Genomic DNA, 24,006 nt, shown 5'->3' with positions numbered 1-24,006 from the left:
CCCACTACTTAATAATAAGTAAATGACAGGGGGGGGCGGGTACACATATACATACATACATACATACATACGAAAAATAGGGACAAATAGGGACAGTGCATGCTAAAAGGCGCCAGCAAAAAATGTAGGGTGTGGGGAAGGGTGTTGCCACATATTAGTACCAATTCACATTACACCACATACTGGGGGAAATTTACTAAGAATACGAATACAAATAATTGTATTCGTATTCTTGCTACGAATGAATACGACTGCATACCTCGTATGCAAAGTCGTGTTCCGGAGGGGGATTTACAAAGCAGTCATATACGACTGCTTTGTAACCCTCCGATGTCGTATTAATTCGTATTAGCTGGCCGTATATACGCCCGCTAATACGAATTCCTACAGTCAGTCTGCACGGATCAGTCAGATCCGTGCAGGCTGCAAGGTGTAAAACAAAATAGAAATAAAAATAAATAAATAAAAAAATCAACGTGGGGTCCTCCCCACAGCCATAACCAGCACCAGGCTGACAGAGCCGGGGCCGGTAATTAAAAATCAGGGAACCCGACAAATAGGGGTTCCCCGATTTTTAACAACCAGCCCCAGGCTCCAGGTCCGGGGCTGGTTCCCAAAATACGGAGGACAAAATGACTAGGGGTCCCCCGTATTTTAAGAACCAGCCCCAGGCCAAACCAGCCAGCAGGGTAATGTCACAGCCGGGGGACACTTATTATATAAGGTCCCGCGGCCAAAACATCACCCTACTGACCAGTCAGCCTGGCCAGGGGTCCTGGGGGAGTGGGGACCCCCCAATAAAGGGGTCCCTCCCTCCAGGACTTACCTGACCAGGCTGAAGCCTGGTGCTGTCTCCGGTGGCCCTGTGCGGTGGCCACCAGGCTGATTGATGTGTAAAAAAATAGATGTAAAACTATTGTTTAAAACTGTGGAACTATGAGTCCCAGCAAGCCTCCCCCGCAAGCTGGGACTTGGATCACCACAACACCGCCATGGACCTGGAGGACGACACGGACACCGACATGGACATGGAGGACGACACAGGACACCGGACACCAGGACCGAGGGCTACCTACGGGCTCAAGATAGGTAAGTATCAGTATGTAAGGGCTTTGGATGAATTAAAGTTTTATTTTCATTGTGTCAGTGTGTATTTATTGTACTATTTTTATTACTGTGGAACTACAAGTGCCAGCGGGCCCTTTAATGCCCCGCAGGCTGGGACTTGTGGTTCTCCAAGTCCCAGCTTGCGGGGGAGGCTTGCTGGGACTCATAGTTCCACAGTTTTAAACAATAGTTTTTCATCTATTTTTTTACACTTCAATCAGCCCGGAGGGGGGGGGGCTTTATTGGGGGGGGGGTCCCCACTCCCCCAGGACCCCTGGCCAGGCTGACTGGTCAGTAGGGTGATGTTTTGGCCGCGGGACCTTATATAATAAGTGTCCCCCGGCTGTGACATTACCCTGCTGGCTGGTTTGGCCTGGGGCTGGTTCTTAAAATACGGGGGACCCCTAGTCATTTTGTCCCCCGTATTTTGGGAACCAGCCCCGGACCTGGAGCCTGGGGCTGGTTGTAAAAAATCGGGGAACCCCTATTTGTCGGGTTCCCTAATTTTTTATTACCGGCCCCGGCTCTTTCAGCCTGGTGCTGGTTACAGCTGTGGGGGGGACCCCACAACGATTTTTTTTTCATTTATTTAATTATTGTTATATTTTGTTACACTAAAGCCTGCACGGATCTGACTGATCCGTGCAGGCTTCTGCCAAATACGACTGGAAAATAAGGTATATTTTCCTGCCATATATTTGTGGCAGTTTTACACTAATTAGTAGCCGTATTTTCTATACGGCTGCTTAGTAAATCAGGAACCACCATTCTTTTGAATGGTGATTCCTGTCGTATTCTATCGATGGTGTAGACATTCGTATTTGTAAATACAAATACGAATGTCCCATCAATATGAATACAAATATTTGTATTTTTGGCATAGTTAATGTCAAAAATACGAATTCACCCAAAAAAATCGTATTTTCATTGGAAAATACGATTTTTTTTCTACTAAATCATCTTAGTAAATTTCCCCCACTGTGTCAAGTAGAGCCCCTTTGACGCACTGTGATTATGTACACTCTAATGGCCATTACACATTGGTTCACTCGCAAAGGCACAATCACTCTCTAATGGACAAAACCATGTGCACTGCAGGTGGGGCTGATGTAACATGTATATCAAAGAAGTATTGTCTAATCTTTGCACTTCATCTAACAGGTTGCAGCTACTTAGAAACACCGGAACTTTCACCAAGTACCAAGAAACATTCACAAACAATAAAAATGTGTTCTAAAAATTAAGTGCCACCCAATTGTTAATAAAACAGTGTGGAAACAGATTTATGAAGAAAAAACACTTTCCTCCTCGGGATTTCTGTTTCCTTTTGCTCCCTTTTCCTTATCCTAAAAGGTTTTAAAGAAAACAAAAAAATAGTGCAATATTGTCTGTATCGGATGGAATTTATTATTTTGTCAAGTTCACACTCACATGTTGTCTTCACATAAATAGGCATATTATTCCATCCATATGGAATTCAGAATTCTTTAGATTCCTGGAATCCTTTCATGATCCCACTTTAAAGAACTCCAAAAATGCAGACAGTGCAATAACGTTTTTGTACCACACAATATATTTATTCATAGATACACTTACAATTTAAAAGAATTAAAAATGAATATCACCATATCAATATGGTATCCAGGGGAAGCCAGAGTTCTATGGTGGAATTCCAGATGATATTGGAAAGGGGGACACCTGTTCAGTTCCGGTTACTGTCCATGTATTTCCCCTCCTAGTCACACTGAAAGAAGTTCTCTGGTCATCCAATTTAAGCAGTCTCCTGTGTCTTAGCGCTTTCGGACTCACAAATAGTCCTTCATCAGAGGCATGCCATTACATATTAAGCCGCACACCATAATGCCGATTACATTTTAAAGTGCACACCCTAATGCCCATTACATATTAAGCCACACACCGCATTGCCCATTACATATTATGCCACACACCATAAGGACTATTACATATTATGCCACACACCGTAATGCCCATGATATATTATGCCACACACCGTAATTGATTATTACATATTATGCAACACACACCATAATTACTATTACATATTAAGCCACACACCGTATGCTCATGACATATTATGCCGCATACCATATTGGCTATTACACTTTATACCACATAACTGCAACTTACCTACATGCTCATTTCCAGGAGTTACATACTTGTTGCCAGGAGTTTCTTGCTTGATGTTAGTGGTTTCATGCTTGCTGCCATTGTTTAGAACGTGTTGCCCGGGGGTGACATACTCTCATATTTGCCAAGGGTTTCATGCTCATTGCCACTGGGAGAGAGGGAGTTTAAATGCTCCTTGCCAGGTGTTACATGTTCCTTTCCATGGGTTTCATACTGGTTGCCAGTGGTTTCATACTTGTTGCCATGGGGGGGTGATTAAATGCTCATTGCCACATAAGAGTTACATGCTTGTTGCCATGGGGGAATAAATGCACATTACAAGGGGGAGTAATATGCTCATTGCCCAGGGAGAGTTACATGCTTATTGCCATGGTGGAATACATGCTCATTGCCAGGGGGAATTACTGGCTGCTTGCCTAGGGGTGTGCACAACAGTTTTACACTGTACGCCAGTGCTCCCAGAAACCACACTTCCAGATAGCGCTGGGCGCTCTGTGCTCCCTCCTGCATCTGTCTTTATGTGTTCTGTGAGTACGGGGTGGGGGGATCGGGCAGAAGAGGCCCCGTGGCTGTGTCCTGTGAGCATGGGGGCTCAGCGTGCAGGAGGCTGCTGTGTACAAAATGCTCTGTCAGAGTAGCAGGGCCCAGGACAAGGGTCCCCATAGCCCCCCATGTTGACCTTGAAAAGAGATAAATACTAAGGTGATAAAGAGTGTTAATTGTTCAGCCAATCAGCTCATCACTGGCATATTTCAAGCACAGCCTATATCAAGTCAGTTAGGAGCTGATTGGCTGGATGTTTGTAACTCTTTATCACCCTCGCCTCTATATATTTTTAAGGCGTAATACCTCTGCCGCAGTATGCTCTGAGCTACTGTAAATGGGGGGGGGGGGGGGGGGGTAATTCAAACCTGATCACTGATGAGCATATTAGCAGGTAGACGCCACCCGCTACAGTGAAATTCTGCTTTGCAGCGCAAATGAATGTATGCGTCTGGTGTAGAATTCGCAGCCAAGCAAAAACTTCCAAGGCCCTTTGTTAATACTCACCACCAAATTATTTTTCACGTTGGGTACCAGACATCGCAAACTAGGAGTAGCTGGAGACTTACTCTGAGCCTGCAATGAATACAGGCAAAACCAGCCTGGACCTGACACCGCACTGACACATTTTGACAGGTGGAGCTAATTATTTCACTTGTGATTCTGTGTGGAGACCTGGAAAACCTGAACTGTTGGGGGTCCTTGAGGACCGAGGTTGAGACCCACTGGTGGAAACCATCCATTTAGTGGATACAGTATATGCCTTTTTCCACCGCCAATTAAGTCCAGGAATACGCGATGCGTGCAATGAGTTCTAGCCCGGCAGCATCTTAACTTAATGCTGGCCATTGCACATTTGCAGCCGTACAATTAGGTCAACGGGGGGGGGGGGTTCAGGTTCTCTCGAGGGGGCGGAGTTGGCCAAGGGGGTGGTAGGTTGTGAGATGTGTGTATGCGTGTGGTTATTGTTATAGGATGTGGTGTGTGCATAGGCAAATCTAAGGGCTAGCCAGGGGGTTCACATGACCACCCATTAGACCTGGCTGGAGCTGGTACAGTCTACTGCTGTCCCCTCTCCCAAGAACCCCCCCTCCTGCACTTAGCAGTGAGACATACCCTCCGTACCTCTCAGCATAGGTATCACTGCCTTCAATGCTGCCCCCCACTCCATTGCCCCTAACAGTAGACATCTCCTCTCCCCCTCCTCACCTTGCTCCTTGCATCTGGCCATCCCCTCCACACGTTGCTGCACTGGCATCTCCTCCTTCAATGTCCCCCAACTGCAACTCATGCGGGGGGGATGCCAGTGGTGCGGCCTGGGGATGGCCGGTTGCAAGGACCGTGGTGAGAGGAGATATCGGTCTGTGAGGGATGGGTGAGGAGGGCAGCATTGGAAGCAGAGATATTGGTGCTGCAAGGTACGGAGGGGAGAGGGGATCACCCCGACCATCACAAGTTTTTTTTTCTTCAGTGTGTGTGATGTAATTTTGGTGTTGAATATCAGAGTGCAGACGGAGGAGGACCCAGATACCCGCTGATGCAGGAGAGGGCTGCAGGAGAGGTACCGGGGGATGTGGTGGGGTGAGTAAGGTACAGGCAGCTGGGATGATGAAGGTGTTCTGCAGCAGAGGTACAGGGGGTGGCATGGAGTGCCGCAGCAGAGGAACAGGGGGGGATGGAGTGCCACGGGGGTGGTGCACTGGGAATGCCCCACAGCAGCGCAAAGGGGGGTATGACTTACTGGAGCGTGATCCCCACTAAGCCTCGGACACTTTTAATGAGGCCATGTCCCCTTTCAGCGCCTTCACGAGGCTTCCGACTACAGGAGTAGTTGAATCTGGGACCATCAATTACCCTATTTCTAAATTCGCCAGTGTGTGTGTGTGTGTGTATAGTTAGGGTTAGGATTTGGGGGTATTTGTGTGGTTAGGGTCAGCCTATGAGGGGCTGTGTATGGTTAGGGTCAGCCTATGAGGGGCTGTGTATGGTTAGGGTCAGCCTATGAGGGGCTGTGTATGGTTAGGGTCAGCCTATGAGGGACTGTGTATGGTTAGGGTTAGCCTGTGGGGCTGTGTATAGTTAGGTATAAGATGCGGGGGTGTTTGTATGGTTAGGGTCAGGCTGGAGGGTATGTGTATGGTTACAGTTCAGCTGCGGTGTTATCTCCCTTGTCCCACTCTTTCTCTTTCTGAATCTCTCTCACTTCTACCCCTCTCTCTCCCTCTCTGAATCTGTCTCCCCCTCTCTCTCTTTCTGATACTGTTTGCACCTTTCTCTTTGTGATGCTGTTCCTCCTTTTCTGTTACTGATTTCACATCCCACCCCCCCTTTTCTGTATATAGCTGCCCTTTACAATGCTGACACTTACAGGTTTTGGCCTCGGGGTGCTAGAAGTGATCCGATTGGATCTCTCTAGAGCACAATATGGAGGGATGCAAGACCATGGGTTTCTATATGGTATCCCTCGTCACTAGAGCCTGGCATTGCCAGGCTTAGTACATATAGGGGTGATTCTGTTTTGCAGAAGCAAACTCCTTCTTTAATGGACAAAACCATGTGCACTGCAGGGGGGCAGATGTAAAATGTGCAGAGAGAATTAGATTTGGGCGAGTTATTTTGTTTCTGTGCAGAGTAAAAACTGGCTGCTTTATTAGCTGGCTGAAATATACACTGCAATTTAGATTTCAATTTGAACACCCGCCCACAAATCTAACTCTTTCTGCACATGCTACTTCAGCCCCACCTGTAGTGCACATGGTTTTGTCCATTAAAGAAGGGGTTTGCGTTTTTAATCCAACCAGAATCATCCTTCTAGTCCCAAAGGCTTTTGGTGTATCTTTCCATTAGTACGCCCTGTCCATACCGCCAAAACTGTAAAAGAAAAAAAAAAACATCTCGATGCAGAGACAATTCACCCAAGATTATGCTTTTATGTGTTTTCTAAGAATCATGACTTTGTGATGAGATCTCGTCCCTTCCCAGGAAACTCTGAGTTTTTCACAGATGCTGAGTATCTTCATTCATAATCAGTTCTTATTCAAAGACACAAAATAGATGCTGCAGACGTTGCAGGAAACATAACAAACTAATGGATGCTATCTAGTCACAAACAACTTTTTGTTCTCAGTACAATGACTGGAAGGAGGTGTATGTGCTAAACAAATGCCGGCTTCACTGCAAACAATTATTTGCTGGAAAGTGTTTATAAAGTTGAAATGTATTTGAATATTTCATAATAAACTCATTTTTAATGCTCCATGTTGCTCCTGGCAAGCATTCTTGGGCTTGTCACCTGTTTGCCAAGAGTATAATGTATTTTGCAAGCTTATGCACTACACATGTGCTTTAAGTGTGGCTGAAACCAGGAATTCTGTTGCCTGGGTCAAGGCAGTAATTTGGTGCCCCTCTGAAAAATACCACTGTGTGTGTGTGTGTGTGTGTGTTGTACAGGATACCACGGCACTCACCAGTCCCATCGCCAAGGGTCCCCATTTCACTGCAAGTCCTACTCTAACAACCAGACTCTTAAGGACCTGGAAACTGCTTACACATTGGGGGAAATTTGTCTAAGAAGGCCGATTATGGCCGATCCCATGAACGAAAATGTACAAAGCTGCCCTATTCTCTGGATTCCTGTTTTCCGATGACAAAGTCCTTCATATTTGACTGCCAAATTTACCGGCAGCCAAATACGGACGAATCGACAGGATCACACAGATCAGTGAAATCTGTGCAATGCTTCTCTGCATAAAAACAATACAAAAGTAAACAAAGAATTTAAAAAAATGGTGTTGGGTTCCCCCACCCAGCTATAACCAGCCCTGGGCTCATTGAGTGGGTCTGGGATGCAGAAATACAAGTGGGAAAATTAAATGGGGTCTCCCTGTGTTTTTGTAAGCAGTATCAGGCTCTTGGCCCAGTCCTGGTCCCCAAAATACGGGGGACAAAAGGAGTAGCGGTTCCCTGTATTTTGGAAACCTATAGGGGGCTCAAACAGCCAGCAGTGACATGCCACAGCCGGGGGACACCGTTTACATAAGGTACCCAGCCAAAGCATGATCACCATGACCGGTCAGCCCTGGGCCGGTTGGGGGGGGAGTGGGGACCCCCCCAATAAAGAGGTTCTCCTTCCCCCTCCAGGACTCCCCCCAACAGGCTGTTCCTGCCACTTCTAGACTATCGGGTCCACTGTATGCCTGTCCTCTTCTCCAGTAGAATCCATAGAGTACCTGTGAAAAGTTATACTCACCATCCCATCTGGCGTACATTGCGTCCTCTTCGTTCCATGTAGGCATCCATGGCTGTGTAAAAAATAAATAAACCAAAGCCTTATCCAGAGCACTGAGGGAATCCCTGGCACCTCCCTGAGCCAATCAGGGACGGGCTCCACGCCAATTTGGCTCTGCGCAGCTCCATAGAAGCCCATGTTATGAATTTAACATGGGATTCTATGGTGGGAACAAGCATCTCAGTCTGACCACAAGGGCCCTTAATGGGGTCACCTTGCGGTCAGGCTGAGTTGTTGGTTCCCACTATAGAGGAACACGGAGGACATGCTGCCACCGAACAGAAGGTACAGTGACACAGCTGAGCATGGCTTTACGGATGTCGATTCAATATTCCCAGTAATCTGTGGACCAGCTATCAGGGTGCACAGTGCCACAAATGTGGACTGGGGGCCTTTACGATGGGGGTGGAATGCTCACTAAGCCCATATGTTAAGAGGACCCTACAGCTCACCGCACATTAGTATGCCAGGGCACAGTCCTCTCCTTCCAGCTCCCAGGTCATGTAACCCCATAGCCCCCTAGTTGCGACTATGCCTTGGATGAGTATAGAACTGGATTGAGGGCCACATCGTATATGAAGGACCTATTCATATAAGAGGAGGAGATGTGACCAGTGCTGTTTGGGTGTGGCCAATGTAATGTACAGCTCAAGTCTCCCCAAACATATAAAAGTATAAATCAAAGGATGTCCTTGTGTTTGGATGATGTGAATGGCAGCAATGTGCTGGCACAGATGTATGCTCAATGCCAATGGTGCGTGTGCAAAATACTCTGGAACAATTTAAATAAAATTTGCATAGAAAAAAAAATGATATAACCCCTTTCAAGTCAATTTACTAGTAGGTATGGCTATGTATCTTAGGGCGGAGTTGTCATCAACCATGTGCACTGCAGCTGGGGCAGATGTAACTTGTGCAGAGAAAATTAGGGTGGGGGTTTTACTTCAAAGTGAGATCTATATTGCAGTTTAAAATTAAATCAGTCCGTATTTTCCCTGCACAGAAACAAAATAACTCACCCAAATCTAATTCTCTCTGCACATGTTACATCTGCCCCCTGCAGTGCACATGGTTTTGTCCATTTGAGACGGAATTTGCTTTGCGAGTGAACCAGAATAAAAGCCATAATGTATGTTCTGCTGGGCACCACTGATAGAATGAATAACTCTGCATATGGGTGTGGTATGACTTGTCAACAGTGACCATGTTGACATTCAGTATGTCTTCATGGATATGTCGACATGATGAACTATCAACAAACTATCCCTGGTTGAATAGTGGTCTCTTACCATTTCTCATTGGCAGCTCCAGCTTCTCAGTAGACATGTAATACTCTTGTATTTGTATTAGAGTATCTCTCCCCCAGTGCCAAATTGCCCACCCTGCTCTTCTGCCACATGCTCCCAGCATATGGGGTTCAAAACTGTTTGTTAGACCAATTCATGTTTACAATATACTGCCACAATTAAAGACAATAAACAGAAGTGTTTAAAATACTGGGCGAGATTCAGCAAGCTGAAAATGCCGTAAAACCCCTGTTTTCGGGGGTTTTACCGCATTTTCATATGCAGCAAAGCCCCATTGCTGGGGCTTCGCTGTGGGGGGTTACGCCAGTTCCTATTTGGCGTAACCCCATGGAAGCCTATGGGCTTCCCTTCGCATCCCCCACCACCCGGCACGCCCCCCGCCGATCTGCGCCGCACCCCCCTCACCTGTGTCCGGGCAGCCTCCTGCTGTGCTGCCCGGACCAGTGATTTCCTCCTGCCTGCACCACTTCTGAGTGCAGGGAGGAGGAACCGGAGCCCTTACAGCTGTGTAAGGGTTCCAGCAGGGAGGGGGGACCCGGTGCACATCGCCGGGCATCGCTTTTGCGTTGATAATCGCATATGTTACTGCATATGCGATTATTAACTATGCGAATGCCGGCGACGTGCACTGGAGATTATTAGTGAATCCCGCCCACTATACCTAAATAACAAAACTTAATGCATTGTTTACTGAACTTACTGTACTGTCAGTTATCAGGGATTTTTTTGCAAAGTCGGTCACTTTGCACTAGGACAAGCTCGTACTCTTTTTTTCTATGCTAAAGTATATGAATGAACCACTCTAAGACATCCTGACATAATTTTAACTAGATCGGAGCTTCTTCATAGGTTTCGTTATTTTCATCTAAAAAGCAAAACTTTCGGTGCCTTGCCAGAAAAGAAGATATTGACTCAGAGCAAAACGCTTTTGTACATTTCTTATTCAGCTCAAGTCGTAACTTTCCCACACTAGCCGCTTCTGAATATCTCAATTTCAACTTTTTCACTCAGCCCTAATGTATGTACAGATGGAGCCACGCTCATCTAGCCTGCCTATGGCGTTTGGCACGCCAACTCGCCACAGCACACCTAGTTGCACTGTAGCGCAGTAAGTAGCACAGCTTGGCATCTGGCGTATGGCATTACCCGATGAGTGCAATACCTGCGATCATCCACCAGATGTCGCTTTTTAAAATCATCACTGCGCATGCGTCAGTTGTGTAATGCAAATCCGGAATGCGTGTGCGTGCAGTGTCTATTGAAATGCATTGTAGTGAAATAACTACGTTACTGTACATTACTGTACTGTTCAGTTTGTTAGATGGACACTTTTCCAAAAATACTATTGCGTAGACGTGCGTCTCATTATGCTATTTATAATGCGCTATGTTGATAAGTGAGCGAGTATACAGTACTGTAGAAAGTACTATAGAATGTACTATAGAAAGTAGAATGGGGCGCGTGTGTGTAAGACGCTTGTGCATCCCATTCTCAGCAAACCGTGTGTTGAGATGGGTGCTTGTGGAGTGAAAGCAGCAAACAGAACCGCGTATCCATACTGTAGGTTCCACTTGTGTAAGGGCACTGCTATCCGTGTGTCTCATTATGCTACACTGGTTAAACACAGATTTATGCTACAGTAGGTAGGTCACACAGTACGAGCAGGCCAGACTCGAGCACCGAGGCAGTAGCGCACGCAGGGGGGGTTTCTGAGTACCCAGAAACCCCCCCAGGAGTCTAATGGCCCTCAGCTGAAGGCTGAGGATCTCCTCTTTCCATGGGTATAAGAATTGTAAAAATCGGGCATTGGGAACCGGAGATATCTGATTTCAAAGCAGTGGTCCCCATCCAAGCCTGTTAATTGTTATTCCCAGTCAGATATTTCAGGTTCTGTCTGACTTAGAGTTTTTCTGAGGGTATATTCCAAAATCTAGGACTCTCCCCCTTTAACAGACACTGGTAGATTGTCTCTACTCTTCCCAAAACCAGAGATATCAGCCAGTGGCGTACCTAGATATTTGTGGGCAAATGTTTGTAAGGGCCCCCTATTTAGCAACTGATGGTGATAAAATGTATGTAAATACATATTATGTAGACAGCAAAGATGGGCCCCCTTCAGCTCTGGGCCCCATAGCAGCTGCACCTCTTGCACCTATGGTAGTTACGCCCTTGATATCAGCCTTCCAGCAGCTGGTTACTGCTCCAGCTCCACACACCTGGTATGTAGTTTTACAGTATATACTCGTGAGCAGATTGCTCTGCCTCCTGAACTCTGATCCCCTAGTCCCCAATAACATTTGGTAGGAGGGATTCTCTAGTTTTTAATTCCATTAAAATCTAAGAAATCTATTTCCGGGAACTGGAGATATCTGAAGTCAAGCAAGCTGTCCTCCCACCAGAAAATTATGAATAATGAGCCCACTCCACTATACACCCCTCCTCTGCATATTAAACATCCTCTACCACCCTGGAAGTTATGTATCAGGGCCCCTTCATTCAGCCCAATGCCCCCTTCTCCCACCCCATCTCCCACCAACTGTGCAGTAAAGGTAATTTGTGGAAATTACTGATCCAGGCCCTACATGCTGAACGGTTGACATAATACCCCCTACCACCCGCGGGACATCAAAGCTTCCCCCACCCCTACCGCTGGAGGATTGGTAGGGGCCCCAATACATTGCTATGCCCAGGGGTCTACACTGCTGTTGACACCCATGTATGTATGTATGTATATGTATGTATGTATGTATGTATGTATGTATAAAAAAAAATTTCATTATTATTATTTATATATATTTGGTCTATCTATAATACTTTAACTGACCCGGCATATACTGGGTCACCTAAGTGTCCATCTCCGTACTTTGCTCCACCCCTCTGGAAACCCCCTTCTGAAAATCCTGCGTTTACCACTGCGAGGGGGTTAACAAAATGGCTACTGGGTGTCAGTCAGGGCTTCATGGGAGCTCACAAGTATGGAGCTATCAATAGTTTTTTTTTTCCATTTGTGTAAGGGCACTGCTGTACATGAATCTCATTATGCTTCACTAGTTAAACACAGAATTACGCTACAGCATGAATGACATACAGTACAAGTAGGCCAGACTAGTGCACCGAGCAGGTTAACAAAATGGCTACCGAGCATGAACCATGGCTTTGTGGAAGACCACATCTATGGAGCGAGCAATGGCATAGGTTTTACATGTCTTAAGGGAATGCTGAATGTGAATCTGGTTACGCTAGTGAAAACACATAGAAGCTGCTGACAAAGGCACAGAAGTTGCAATGATCAAACCGCAGCTCAGGTCCCCTACCTGCACCGCTGTCCAGGTTTGGGTGCACCTGCTGTACAACAGGGAGCTGAGCCCCTTGCAGGAGCTGACCCACCTGAGCTCACTGTCACCTCCCTGCAGTCCAGAAATGGCGCCCTAGGCTGCCAGAAACCCCCGAAAGCTGGGCGGAGAATTGGAGCAAACCCCAACTGCAGTTGCTTGACACTTCCCTTTATGGTGTTACATAAACTGACACATTTCCCCATAGACAATAATGGGCCAGTTCATTTAGACCCACCATGGGTTCTGACACTTGCCGTTAGCCTTCTGTGGTCTCAGAAACTTACCTCTGAAAGCTAAACATCTCCCCTCCAATAAGAGCCTAGATCTGAACCGATTAGACAACCAAAACTGGATAAATTAAGATTTAAGCCCATTTTAATTTATCCATAGGGTTAAGCTATAGCAATTCTATAGCAACATGATTTTTTTCACCATTGCTGCTGACACTGTAACACATGCTGCACTATATAATTAGAGAAGGACAGATTATCATTCCAACCAGCAGCTCATTGGCCATATTGACTATGGGACATAGATGCTCACAAACTTCCCCATTGTCCATGTTTTACCTAGTTTAATGAGATGCTAGTTAATGCTGTTTGGTCAAACCCACCTCTTCCCTCCCCTGGGAGACTGATCTTTTCACAGTCAAGGAAGCCAGCGTGAATACTGTCCCCTAGCCAGAAACCCCTGCAAGCTGGGCAAACAATTGGAAGGGATCCTACCCACGGTTGCTTGCTGCTTACCTTGCCTGTATCATATAAACTAAAAGCAAACCTACCCCAAAAGCCAATAGTCTCCTCTTTTATATGGTACCAATCTCGAGTTCTAGGGCAGAATCGGAGATATTCCCTTTACTTGCCACTTCTCTGTGAACTACAGTTATGGTTTTATTGCTGGATTCATTTTTTTTTGGGTCTCATGGCGCTGAAAACACAGGGGCCCTAAACTCTTCCCCACTCACTTAACCAATGATTTGCTTACATGCATCTACAGATAGAATCGCCATCCGCCAGCCTGTATATATACAAACACTTACATATACAGAGGCGTTACTACCATTGGGGCAGCACCCGGGGCCCTAAGGTCTAAGAGGCCCAGACCAGAAAGGAGCTTTTTCCTGGCTCAGCAAAGGGAGAAGAGTGGGCCCCACTGCCTGTGGAACCTGCCCCTTAATTCTGTGAGGCAGGATTGACCGTCTGTGTTTGCAGCCGCATTAGTCTGCCATCTGAGCCAGACTGATCCTACAGAGCGATTGTCAGATTGGGCTGATTGGAACAAAATCCTGGTAATGGATGAGAGCAAATGACAGTTGACCATTTGTTTTGAAATGCTGGAAAACTGCCAAACTGCCATTCAGATACTACCAGGTTTTTGTTCCAACCAGCCAAATCTGACAATCGATCTGTAGATGTATGGCCAGCTTAATGCTGCTTGTCAGTACTGCAGATCACAGACACTTCTTCTAATTCACAGAGCTGTGAATGCTACCTGAATCCGGTGCAGTTGGTGTTGTCAGAGCATGCTTGTTTAAATGCCATGCTGAGGAAAGCAATGGGGACAAGGCCTCCTTTCACAGGCAGGGCAGTGGCCGCTGTGTTCCCATTGTTGGAAATGATTGTGCGGGTGTTGCTATTGCAGAGTTACAGTATATAGCCACACTACAGTGGATAACCCAGACTATTAGCAGCCAATTACTTAAGCAGTGGTGTTGGCTTTTTTGATAGACAGTCGTACCCACTGTTATATGTACACTGGTAATAGTGTTGATCTGCTGAAAATCAGGGTTTCATACAGCACACCTGACGGGGAGAGTATACTCCTTTATGGCAGTAGTTAGACAGGTCTCTCAGGGGATCTAAATAGGAGACTTCTCTCTACCACCATGTCACTACATAGTCTAATACAGTATACAAATTAGATGGTCCTTGGACATTCTTAATAGTGAAGTTGGTGGTCATCTTAGGACAGGGTATGAGGCCTTCTTGAATGACAGAAAGATTGAAGTCTGTGTAGTACAACACTTCTTTCAACACCCACCCTACCTACAGATGGAGCCGGCTTTAACTTTGCTTGCGTGCCCCTTGGCAAAAGGAGCCTGCCGCCGGTCCCCACCGCCTCCCCCGTTGGTCCCCCTCGCCGCCCGACCCCCCGCCCGAACTGGGCAGCGTCTCCCTAAAGCGGAGACGGGCAGGTAGACGCTGCCCAGCCGCCGTGATACTAGACGCGCGTGCATGTGAGACGCACGTGTGTCCCAGTCTTTATCGCCGGCGCTCGCCAGTGCAAGGGATCTGGCGAGTGCCGGCCAAGGATGGCTGACGCTCCATCTGTGGGTATACCCCCCCCCCCAGGGAAATATTCCACTCAGAGGTTAAGCACCTTACACAATGGGTGACTTTTTGCTGAAAGCCGCTCAGTTTACTTGTCTGAGAGGCTTTCAACTCGAAAGGTGCTCAGTGTGTACCAGGGGCTGGCTGGCAACTTTCAGCCTGGGGGGCAAACATAAGACAGTGGCCCCGCTTTTTCTACCAGCGCATGAAATGAGATTCAGTGTTGGCGGCCTGGTTTGCTTAATCAGCAGGAATGGGCTTAGAATACCGCCTGTAAGAAACCAGCAAGTAGAACACAAAACACTATCTGACGCATGCGCAGAAAGATGCAAACGCACTCTATGGGCACTGGGAGGAGACCGATTAAATCCCATTCAGTACATATTGCAAAAAGAAGCCCATAGGCTTCGATAACGCAATGCCATTTACAGATGGCAATGCCCACCAAGTCCATGCTCTAGAATGTATCCCATTCAGGAGCTTGGTGTATATGAGAAATGTGGTTGGACCGCTGAATACGGATTTTCAAAGGTTTAGCCACATTTTTGCCTTTGGTGCACCCTGCCCCAGTGAGTACACAGAACCGAATCTAGTGTAGGAAACAATATATTACAAAATAAATTAAAAATAATGGAGTCCTATTCATAAGTCCCAAATATAACTGAGCCCTCTATACCCACCGCTACATCACTGACCCCTCTATACCCTACAGTACTGACCCCTCCGCTACATCACTGACCCCTCTATACCCTACAGTACTGACCCCTCTATACCCTCCGCTACATCACTGACCCCTCTATACCCTACAGTACTGACCCATCTATACCCTACTGACCCCTCTATACCCGCCACTACACTACTGACCCCTCTATACCCACTACTACATCACTGACCCCTCTATACCCTACAGTACTGACCCCTCTATACCCTCCGCTACATCACTGACCCCTCTATACCCTACAGTACTGACCCATCTATACCCTACTGACCCCTCTATTCCCGCCACTACACTACTGACCCCTCTATACCCACTACTACATTACTGACCCCTCTGTATCCACTACTACATTACTGACCCCTCTATACCCTACACTACTGATCCGTCTATATGCTCCCCTACACTACTGACCCCACTATACCTGCCACCACACTACATTACTGACCCCACTATGCCCACCATTACATTACTGACCCCTCTATACCCTACACTACTGATCCGTCTATATGCTCCCCTACACTACTGACCCCACTATACCCACCACTACTGACCCCACTATACCTGCCACCACACTACATTACTGACCCCACTTTGCCCACCATTACATTACTGACCCCTCTAATCCCTACACTACATCACTGATCCCTCTATACCAAATACATTACTGACCCCCTCTATAAGCTACACTAATTAACTGTGTACACCCTTGTACACAACTGACCCATCTAAACTCACCACTAAAATACATACCCATCTTTACAGAGGGCTAGCGGGTCGCTGCTAATACCATGTTACAGAAGGATGGTATGGGGATTATGGCACCCTCCGCGGTTTGGCGGTCTGGGCTACGGCCCTGCCCGCCCCTTAAATACATGCACAATTAGTTACACACACAAAAACAACAAGCCCCCCCTTCCAACAACACTACTGATGTATTTTTCCTCACACACATATAATAAAGAAAATACCAGCAAACCCCCCTCCCCCCACACACATTATGTATGCAACAGCCACACATATTTTTACACTCACATGCAAACACATAGTCCCCCCCCCCACACACACACACACTAAACAAGATAACTCCCCCACACTCACACACACATTATGTATGCAAGTTACACATATATTATTACACTCACATGCAGATACATAGTACACAAACACACACACACACACACACACACACACTAAACAAGATAACTCCCCCACACTCACATTATGTATGCAAGTTACACATATATATTTTTTTTTCATCATTGGTTATTACACTCACATGCTGACACATAGTACATAGTACATACACACTAAACAAGATAACTCCCCAACACTCACACACACATTATGTATGCAAGTTACACATATATTATTACACTCACATGCTGATACATAGTACACACACATAAACACACTAAACAAGATAACATCCCCCCCCCCCCCCCCCCCAATGTATAAAACAATGACACAAATTTTTCCACATAAAGTCAGACACACATTTAATGAAGAAAAAAACAGCTCCCACCCACATATCCCTACACATGACTCTTTCCACTAAAGCACTTACCAAGGGGGGCAGCTTCTGTACAAGGTGGAGAAGGGAGGGAGCTGCATTCATATCATGCTGCCCGGGAGGAGAGAAGAGTAGGAGGTCGGGACACAGGAGGGGAGGGGCCAGCCTGTATGGGAGCTCAGCTCATTGGTGGCTGGTCCCAGGAGAGGGGCTGGCCCTAGTAATCAAGTCTTGCAGCTGTATAGGCTCCGTCCTGGCTGCGCTGTGTGTGTCCCTGAACAGACTGAACGGCTGTCAGAGACATCAGTGCAGCGAGGAGCACACGCTGCAAAGCCTCCCGGCCACATGAATGTGCAAGCGCAGCACACACCTGTGGCCCCAAACAGGTACAGTGTGCTGGCCTGGGGGGCAACTGGCACCCTGCCCCCCTGCCCAGCCCGCCACTGGTGTGTACGGGGAAGTGGTGAGCGATGATTAATGCTCCCGCATCATCGCTGGCCCAGTCGTTCATCTACTGGTATTACCAACAGGTGAGTGATGGGGTGGATGGCTTTCCATAGCGATGATGAAAGATATTCAAACACATTTCTGTATGCTGTATTTGACTATCGGCAATGTAGAGGTCGAATATTGCACCCTTTTAAGAAGTCTTCGACCGTCACATTAGGGCCGTTGTGAAAGGCCTGTTTTTAGTGTGGAATGTTCCAGAAGATATCAAATTAATTTATAATATGTGGATATTGCTCTTTTAGTTAATTTGCCCAGAGGATTGTCCCAATCCCTAGCCTGCCAAGTTTTTAGCTTTTATTACATGTCTGATGTCTTGTGCTTGGTTTCCATGGACATTAGTGCATTCCATAGAACAGGCATTCCCAACCATGGTCCTCAAGGCACACCAACAGTGCAGGTTTTGTAGATATCCAGGCTTGAGCACAGGTGACTTAATTAGTATCTGAGGGATTCTGATTAAACCATCTGTGCTAAAGCCTGGATATCACTAAAACCTGCACTGTTGGTGTGCCTTGAGGACCATGGTTGGGAATGCCTGCCATAGAAGCTTGTGTTGTCTGGGGGTCACTTGTGTACTGTATAGCAAATGACACTTTGTCCACAGCAGCCTGACGAAAGAACATTGCATTGCTGAAACATTGGTGAGATGGTACAGTACAGTAATAATATGTTCTATGTTTCACCTCTGATTAATAAGAAACTTAGCTGCTAATGACACTTTGTCCACAGCAGCCTGATGAAAGAACATCGCATTGCTGAAACATTGGTGAGATGGTACAGTACAGTAATAATATATTCTATGTTTCACCTCTGATTAATAAGAAACTTAGCTGCAAATGTCACTTTGAGTGCCCCATTTATTTTCCTGTCGTGACGTTCTAATACAATTTGTATGAGGGCTCACTCTGTTTCAATTAACGTTGTTTTATCTGAACTGTAGTGTTATTGTAATTCCATTGCGTACATTCGCTGAAATGTACAATGTTGTGTTTGTGATAAGTGTGGCCTGGGAGTCTGGCACGTCTGTAATATAACACAAAGCATATAGTAATACCCCTTTCACATCGCACTTTTAAAACGGTATATTGCCGTTTTTTTCCCATTTTAAAACGTTTAAGGCTGCAATGTGAAAGTGCCAGAGTTGATTTACCGGTTAAAGTTAACAGGTATTTCAACACGGTTAAAAAGCAGAGTCCTACACGTTTTAAAGCCGTTTTTTAGGCAATGTGAATGGCTCTATTTCAATGGCTTGAAACGTGTCCCTTGGGGGTTAAACGGGTTGAATGTGTGAATGGTATTAAATGCTTTTAAAAACGTCTGCGACCATCGAATGATGGGGGAGGTTCCCTTAGATGGAGGAGGCGTATTCCGTGAAAAATACACGTGCGGTCCGTTCGGCCAGCTTCTTACCGCGTACGGACGGAGTTGGCGATCCGTATGGAAGGCAGGGTTTCGCACGCATGGTCCTGGCCGCATATTCGGCTCCGTCCGCACCGATTAGAATAAGGGCCTGTTAGTCAAACACTGTGAGAAGTTTAGATGTGCTCACTAAGCTGCGTATGTTTGCAGGTATGGATTGTATGGTCGACCTAAAGATGGTCGACAGTCATTCGGTCGACAACAGTAGGTCAACATACTGCATGTTCGACAGTAGACAAGGTCGACAGGTCATTAGGTTGACACAAGCATTTGGTCGACATGGTGTAGGTCAACAGTCAAAATGTCAACATGGGGTTTTTTTTCTGTTTTTTTTTTATCTGAATGGTCGACACAGTCGACATGGACACAGTTTTAAGTGCACCGAGTGCCCTCGCATGGCACCGCGTCTCGCTGCGCTTGGCACACTATTTTATTCTCATACCACGCCCTAGTGGATGAAAGAGCATGAAATACCACCTGTCGGCTCAAAGAACAGTGAAAAACCCCATGTCGACCTTTTGACTGTCGACCTAATGCTTGTGTCGACCTAATGACCTGTCAACATTGTCCCATGTCGACCAGGACCCCTGTTGACCTTGCAGTATTTCGGCCTAGTGGTGTCGACCTAATGACTGTCGACTATCTTTAGGTTGACCAACCAACTGTATCCCATATGAGCAAGTTTTTGTGTACGATTACACATCCACTTGCACGGATGAAAAATGATTCGATAGGCGCCCACCATCGAATAATTTTTCCTCCCTTTGCAGATATAATTAAGCCTGATGCACAAATTGTGGGTGGGAGCCTATGTCATGTGACATCAGCCGCCTGCCCTGAACAGGCATGGCCGCCAGTGGTGGTTTTTACCTATGGGCTGCAGCCTCCCCCCCCCAGATAAAATTCATCACTGTGTGAAGCCAGATGCAGTGTGTGAGACACTGCACTGGCTTCACTGTGACTGGCAGTGACTTCCTATTGGGAAGTCTGACCTGTCAGTCACTCAAGGCAGTCCCATTGGGCAGTGTTCCCTCCCTCTGGGATGCCTCTCTATACGCAGCTGAGGTACAGGTTCTGCGCATATGCAGTACCGCGGATGATACTGCGCATGTGCTGGACCTGGGACCATCAATACAATTCTACAGGTCTGCTCCCGTAGCAGCCCAATAAAGGCTGGAGCCAGAGCATATGCAGTATTGAAGAGGTCCCGCGATGGTGATTGGGACAAGAAGATGAAGGCGGTGGCAGGAACCTGCAGCAGCGGCTCCGGAGGGGCGCGGGTGGCATGCCCTCTCCTCCGAGGTAAGAGCCGCTACTGATGGCCAAGGCTGTGTTTGGAGGGGTGCGCACAGCGTTTCTATTTTTTGTGGACACGCCCATAAAAAAAAAACTGGGTGGACTCCAGCAACCACCTCCTGCCTGTCCATCATTTTTCAGATGTCCCGGCGAGTGTAAAACCTTTGCCCCATTGTCACTTGTATATAATATATTATTTGAAACATATTCATTTATCTAACAAAGTAAACGTTACATATACATATAATTATCTGGAGCTATTTATTTGAAAAGTAACCGCTATGTATATAAGCCCAACAGAGTGAAAGTATTTTAATGTAAAAAGTAATTGCCAACATCACAAGAACGTTCTTCTGTTGTATTACTCAGGATAAAGGTCATTCATTGGGTTGTATAGATATATAGGCAATATAATAAAATAAATGTTGCTGTCAGTCACATTAATCAGAGATGATTAGTGTAAATGAAGGATTGTAAACAGAATGAGACTGGATTATAAGCAGTCACGCACTGCGGACATGCAGGGTCTGCCTTATATAATCCTCATTCCCAGATCTTACATAATAAGTACAGATCAGATGTAAACTCATGGTGAAAAGAAACTAGTAGCGCAGGGGGTTATTCAGGATGCTTTCCGTATTACTTGTGCATAAACTCACACACACACATGATGATTCGCATTACTCAGTCAGTAATTAATAGTTTTGCAGTGTATGTATATATTATAAAGCTTAAGGCCCCCCATACACTATGCAATTTCACACAATCCCGGAGGATCGTGCTGAGAAATCGGCCCAAGTAGCATGTGTGTGGCGTCCGATACGCGGTCCTGTGCGCATCAGATCAGACCTGGAGATCATGGGGATTATTCTGGTTGATTCGCTCGGATACGAATACGCATTGTTGCGAGTCAACCTAACCCCGTGCCCACCATTCGCAAGGCACGTTCCTTCGCACTGGCCGAAAATTGATGTTTTGCATAGACATCCATTCGCAGAGTGCAGGGGAATGCCCACATCATTTGATGGTCGGGGACCATGGAATGACGTGGAACGCATATGTAAAGGTGCTCTGAGGCACACTTACATACACGTGCACGTTCTGAAGGAAATGGGAGGGCAGATGACATCCGGTGATGTCAGCTGCCCGCCCTGTCAGCCACGTCATTAGCATGAGAACGCCCAGTGCTGGACATTCACATATGCTAATGGGGCCTCCCTCCACCCCACGTCCCTCCCCGCCCTCCTGCCCTGGGCGCGTGCACCCAGCGATCCGTGTAGTCGCAGTGGGTGCATGCACAGCAACAAAACATCGGTCCCCGTGCGGACGAACGACAGTTGCGAACGGACCGGAATAAGGTCCCATATGCGTTGCACGTATGATCTACGGCTCAGACTCTCCTGGAGGCAAGATAGCATACGATATATCACATGCAGAAGAGCCACATGCAATGTATCGCATGCAATCCTGCTGCCCGGAAGGGTCCCGGGTGGCTCAAGGAGAACACGACCTCCTGTAGGAGAAGCCGTATAGTGTATTGTGGCCGTAAGAGCAGACCTTTCTTCTTTCTGTGATTCTAGTGTGATTTAAATTATTGACAATTATAATAAATTAGTTATTAAAATGTATGTGTTTGGTAAAGTTGTCCGTGTAAGTGATATTTGTAATACAGACAAAGCTGCTGACTACTTGTGTAAGCCTCCACATTTTAGATGGGTTACCAATAATTTTTAATGCTATTTTGGGGTTAATACCATCCATCGAGATTCTCATGAAATATATACAAATAACACTTTTTTTTAAATCAATTTAAGATACAATGATGTATGGACATACAGTATGACTACCACATCCTTGGAATAGTTGTTTAGACAGGTGCCAAATATACAGTATAATGTCCAAGGCTGTAGTCACTTCATGTACATGAATGAGAAGAGATTGGTAGATGTAACACAAGTGGAACCCAAGAACTATTAGATGATGCTGAAGGGGAAACATTGGGAGAAGTCAACGAGAATGTGGGCAACTTGGTACAACGCCTGTTAGGAGGAAATCCGTATTGTGGTGCAGCCGTCATCCTCATCCTCAGCCAACCACCTTGAATTGAAAGAGATATAGAGGTTTAGGCTGACATATAAGATCTTGTTGGTTAAAAGTATATATAGGGCTTGATTCTGAGTTGAGATTACGGAAAAAAGAGCAAGTATCTCATCACCTGGACAATCATGTTGCATTATAAATGGTGAAAATACACTTTTTAAAAAATATTTTATTTTACACGTAGGGTAAATACTGGCTGTTTTAGCATGTAGCCCACAAATGCTAGACAGTGGTACTCTCTCTGCATGTTTTACGTCGCATGGATTTGCCCGGGTGGAGTTACTGGGTGTGGATCAGTTGGTCACCAGCAAATTGTTAGACAGTCATTAGGTCGACACCATTAGGATGACAGGCATTTAGGTCGGCATGCATTTAGGTCGACATGCATTTAGGTCGACGGGGTCATAAGGTCTTCAGAGTAATTAGGTCGACAGTCAAAAGGTCGACATGGGGTTTTTCACAGTTTTTTTACCCGAATGTCGACAAAGGTTAAAGAGCACCGCGTCCACTTGCATGGCTCGCCATGCTTTGGGCACGGTGCCTCGCTACGCTCAGCACAATTTTATTCTCCCACCATGCCCTAGTGGATGGTAGGGCATGAAATACCACCTGTCGGCACATGTCGGCTCAAAAAACAGTAAAAAACTCCATGTCGACCTTTTGACTGTCGACCTAACCCATGTCCACCTAATGACCCTGTCGACCTAATTTATGTCAACTTAGACTCATGTCTACCTTCCTGCATGTCGACCTAGACACACTTTGACCTAAATGCATGTCGACCTAATGGCTGTCTAACGACGTGCTGGTGACCCAATGACCCAATGACCGCATCACGAGTCACTTGCTCTCTATTTTGCTTTATTCCCAATTTTGATTAAGGTTCAAAATTCTGATATATGGAAACACACCTCGGGGTCATTCTGGATGTCTGGCTAAGCAGTGGTATTTTGCTGCTTAGCGAGCCTTCTAACACCGCCGCCTTTGCAAATGACAGCAGGGTAGCGCGCGGGCCAGAAATAATTTGATGGTCGCCGACCATCGAATGATTTCTACAGTGCTCACAAATCTGTCAGTCTGGGCTGACTTAGACTTGTGGTGTCCTGGTCCGAGAACTGGGCGGGCGGCTGGCATCCGGTGACATCATCAGCAGCCCACCCCCGAATGCAGTGCCCACCTTGAGTTCCCATGAGGACGCCCAGCGTTTTGCCCTGTCTGATGTTAGGGTATGCAGACAATATATAGCCTCAGCTTTCTGGCAAAAAGCTTTCAAACAGCCTTATAAAATATATATATATATATATATATGTGTGTGTGTCTAGTGTCTGTGAGTCTCAGATACACTGCCATCTGCTAGCAGAGAGTGAAACTACATCTCTTTCGTACACAAACACA

At 46.3% G+C, this 24,006-nt stretch overlaps 1 protein-coding gene across 1 annotated transcript in view; it reads right to left on the bottom strand.

Moving 5' to 3' along the window:
• Positions 1-20,776: 20,776 nt before the first annotated feature.
• LOC146005691 (lipoxygenase homology domain-containing protein 1-like) overlaps positions 20,777-24,006 on the bottom strand; it is a 190,799-nt gene continuing 187,569 nt past the window's right edge. The window contains exon 31 of the mRNA XM_083145116.1: positions 20,777-22,608. Within this exon, the coding sequence (XP_083001242.1) occupies positions 22,554-22,608 (55 nt within the window). The 3' untranslated portion in view covers positions 20,777-22,553. The remainder of the gene's footprint in view (positions 22,609-24,006) is intronic.

Source organism: Crinia signifera, chromosome 5, assembly GCF_055691185.1.
Source record: "Crinia signifera chromosome 5, ASM5569118v1, whole genome shotgun sequence".
Lineage (NCBI taxonomy): Eukaryota > Metazoa > Chordata > Amphibia > Anura > Myobatrachidae > Crinia > Crinia signifera.
The sequence above is the reverse complement of the archived record's forward strand: the minus strand, read 5'-3'. Positions and strand labels throughout refer to the sequence as shown.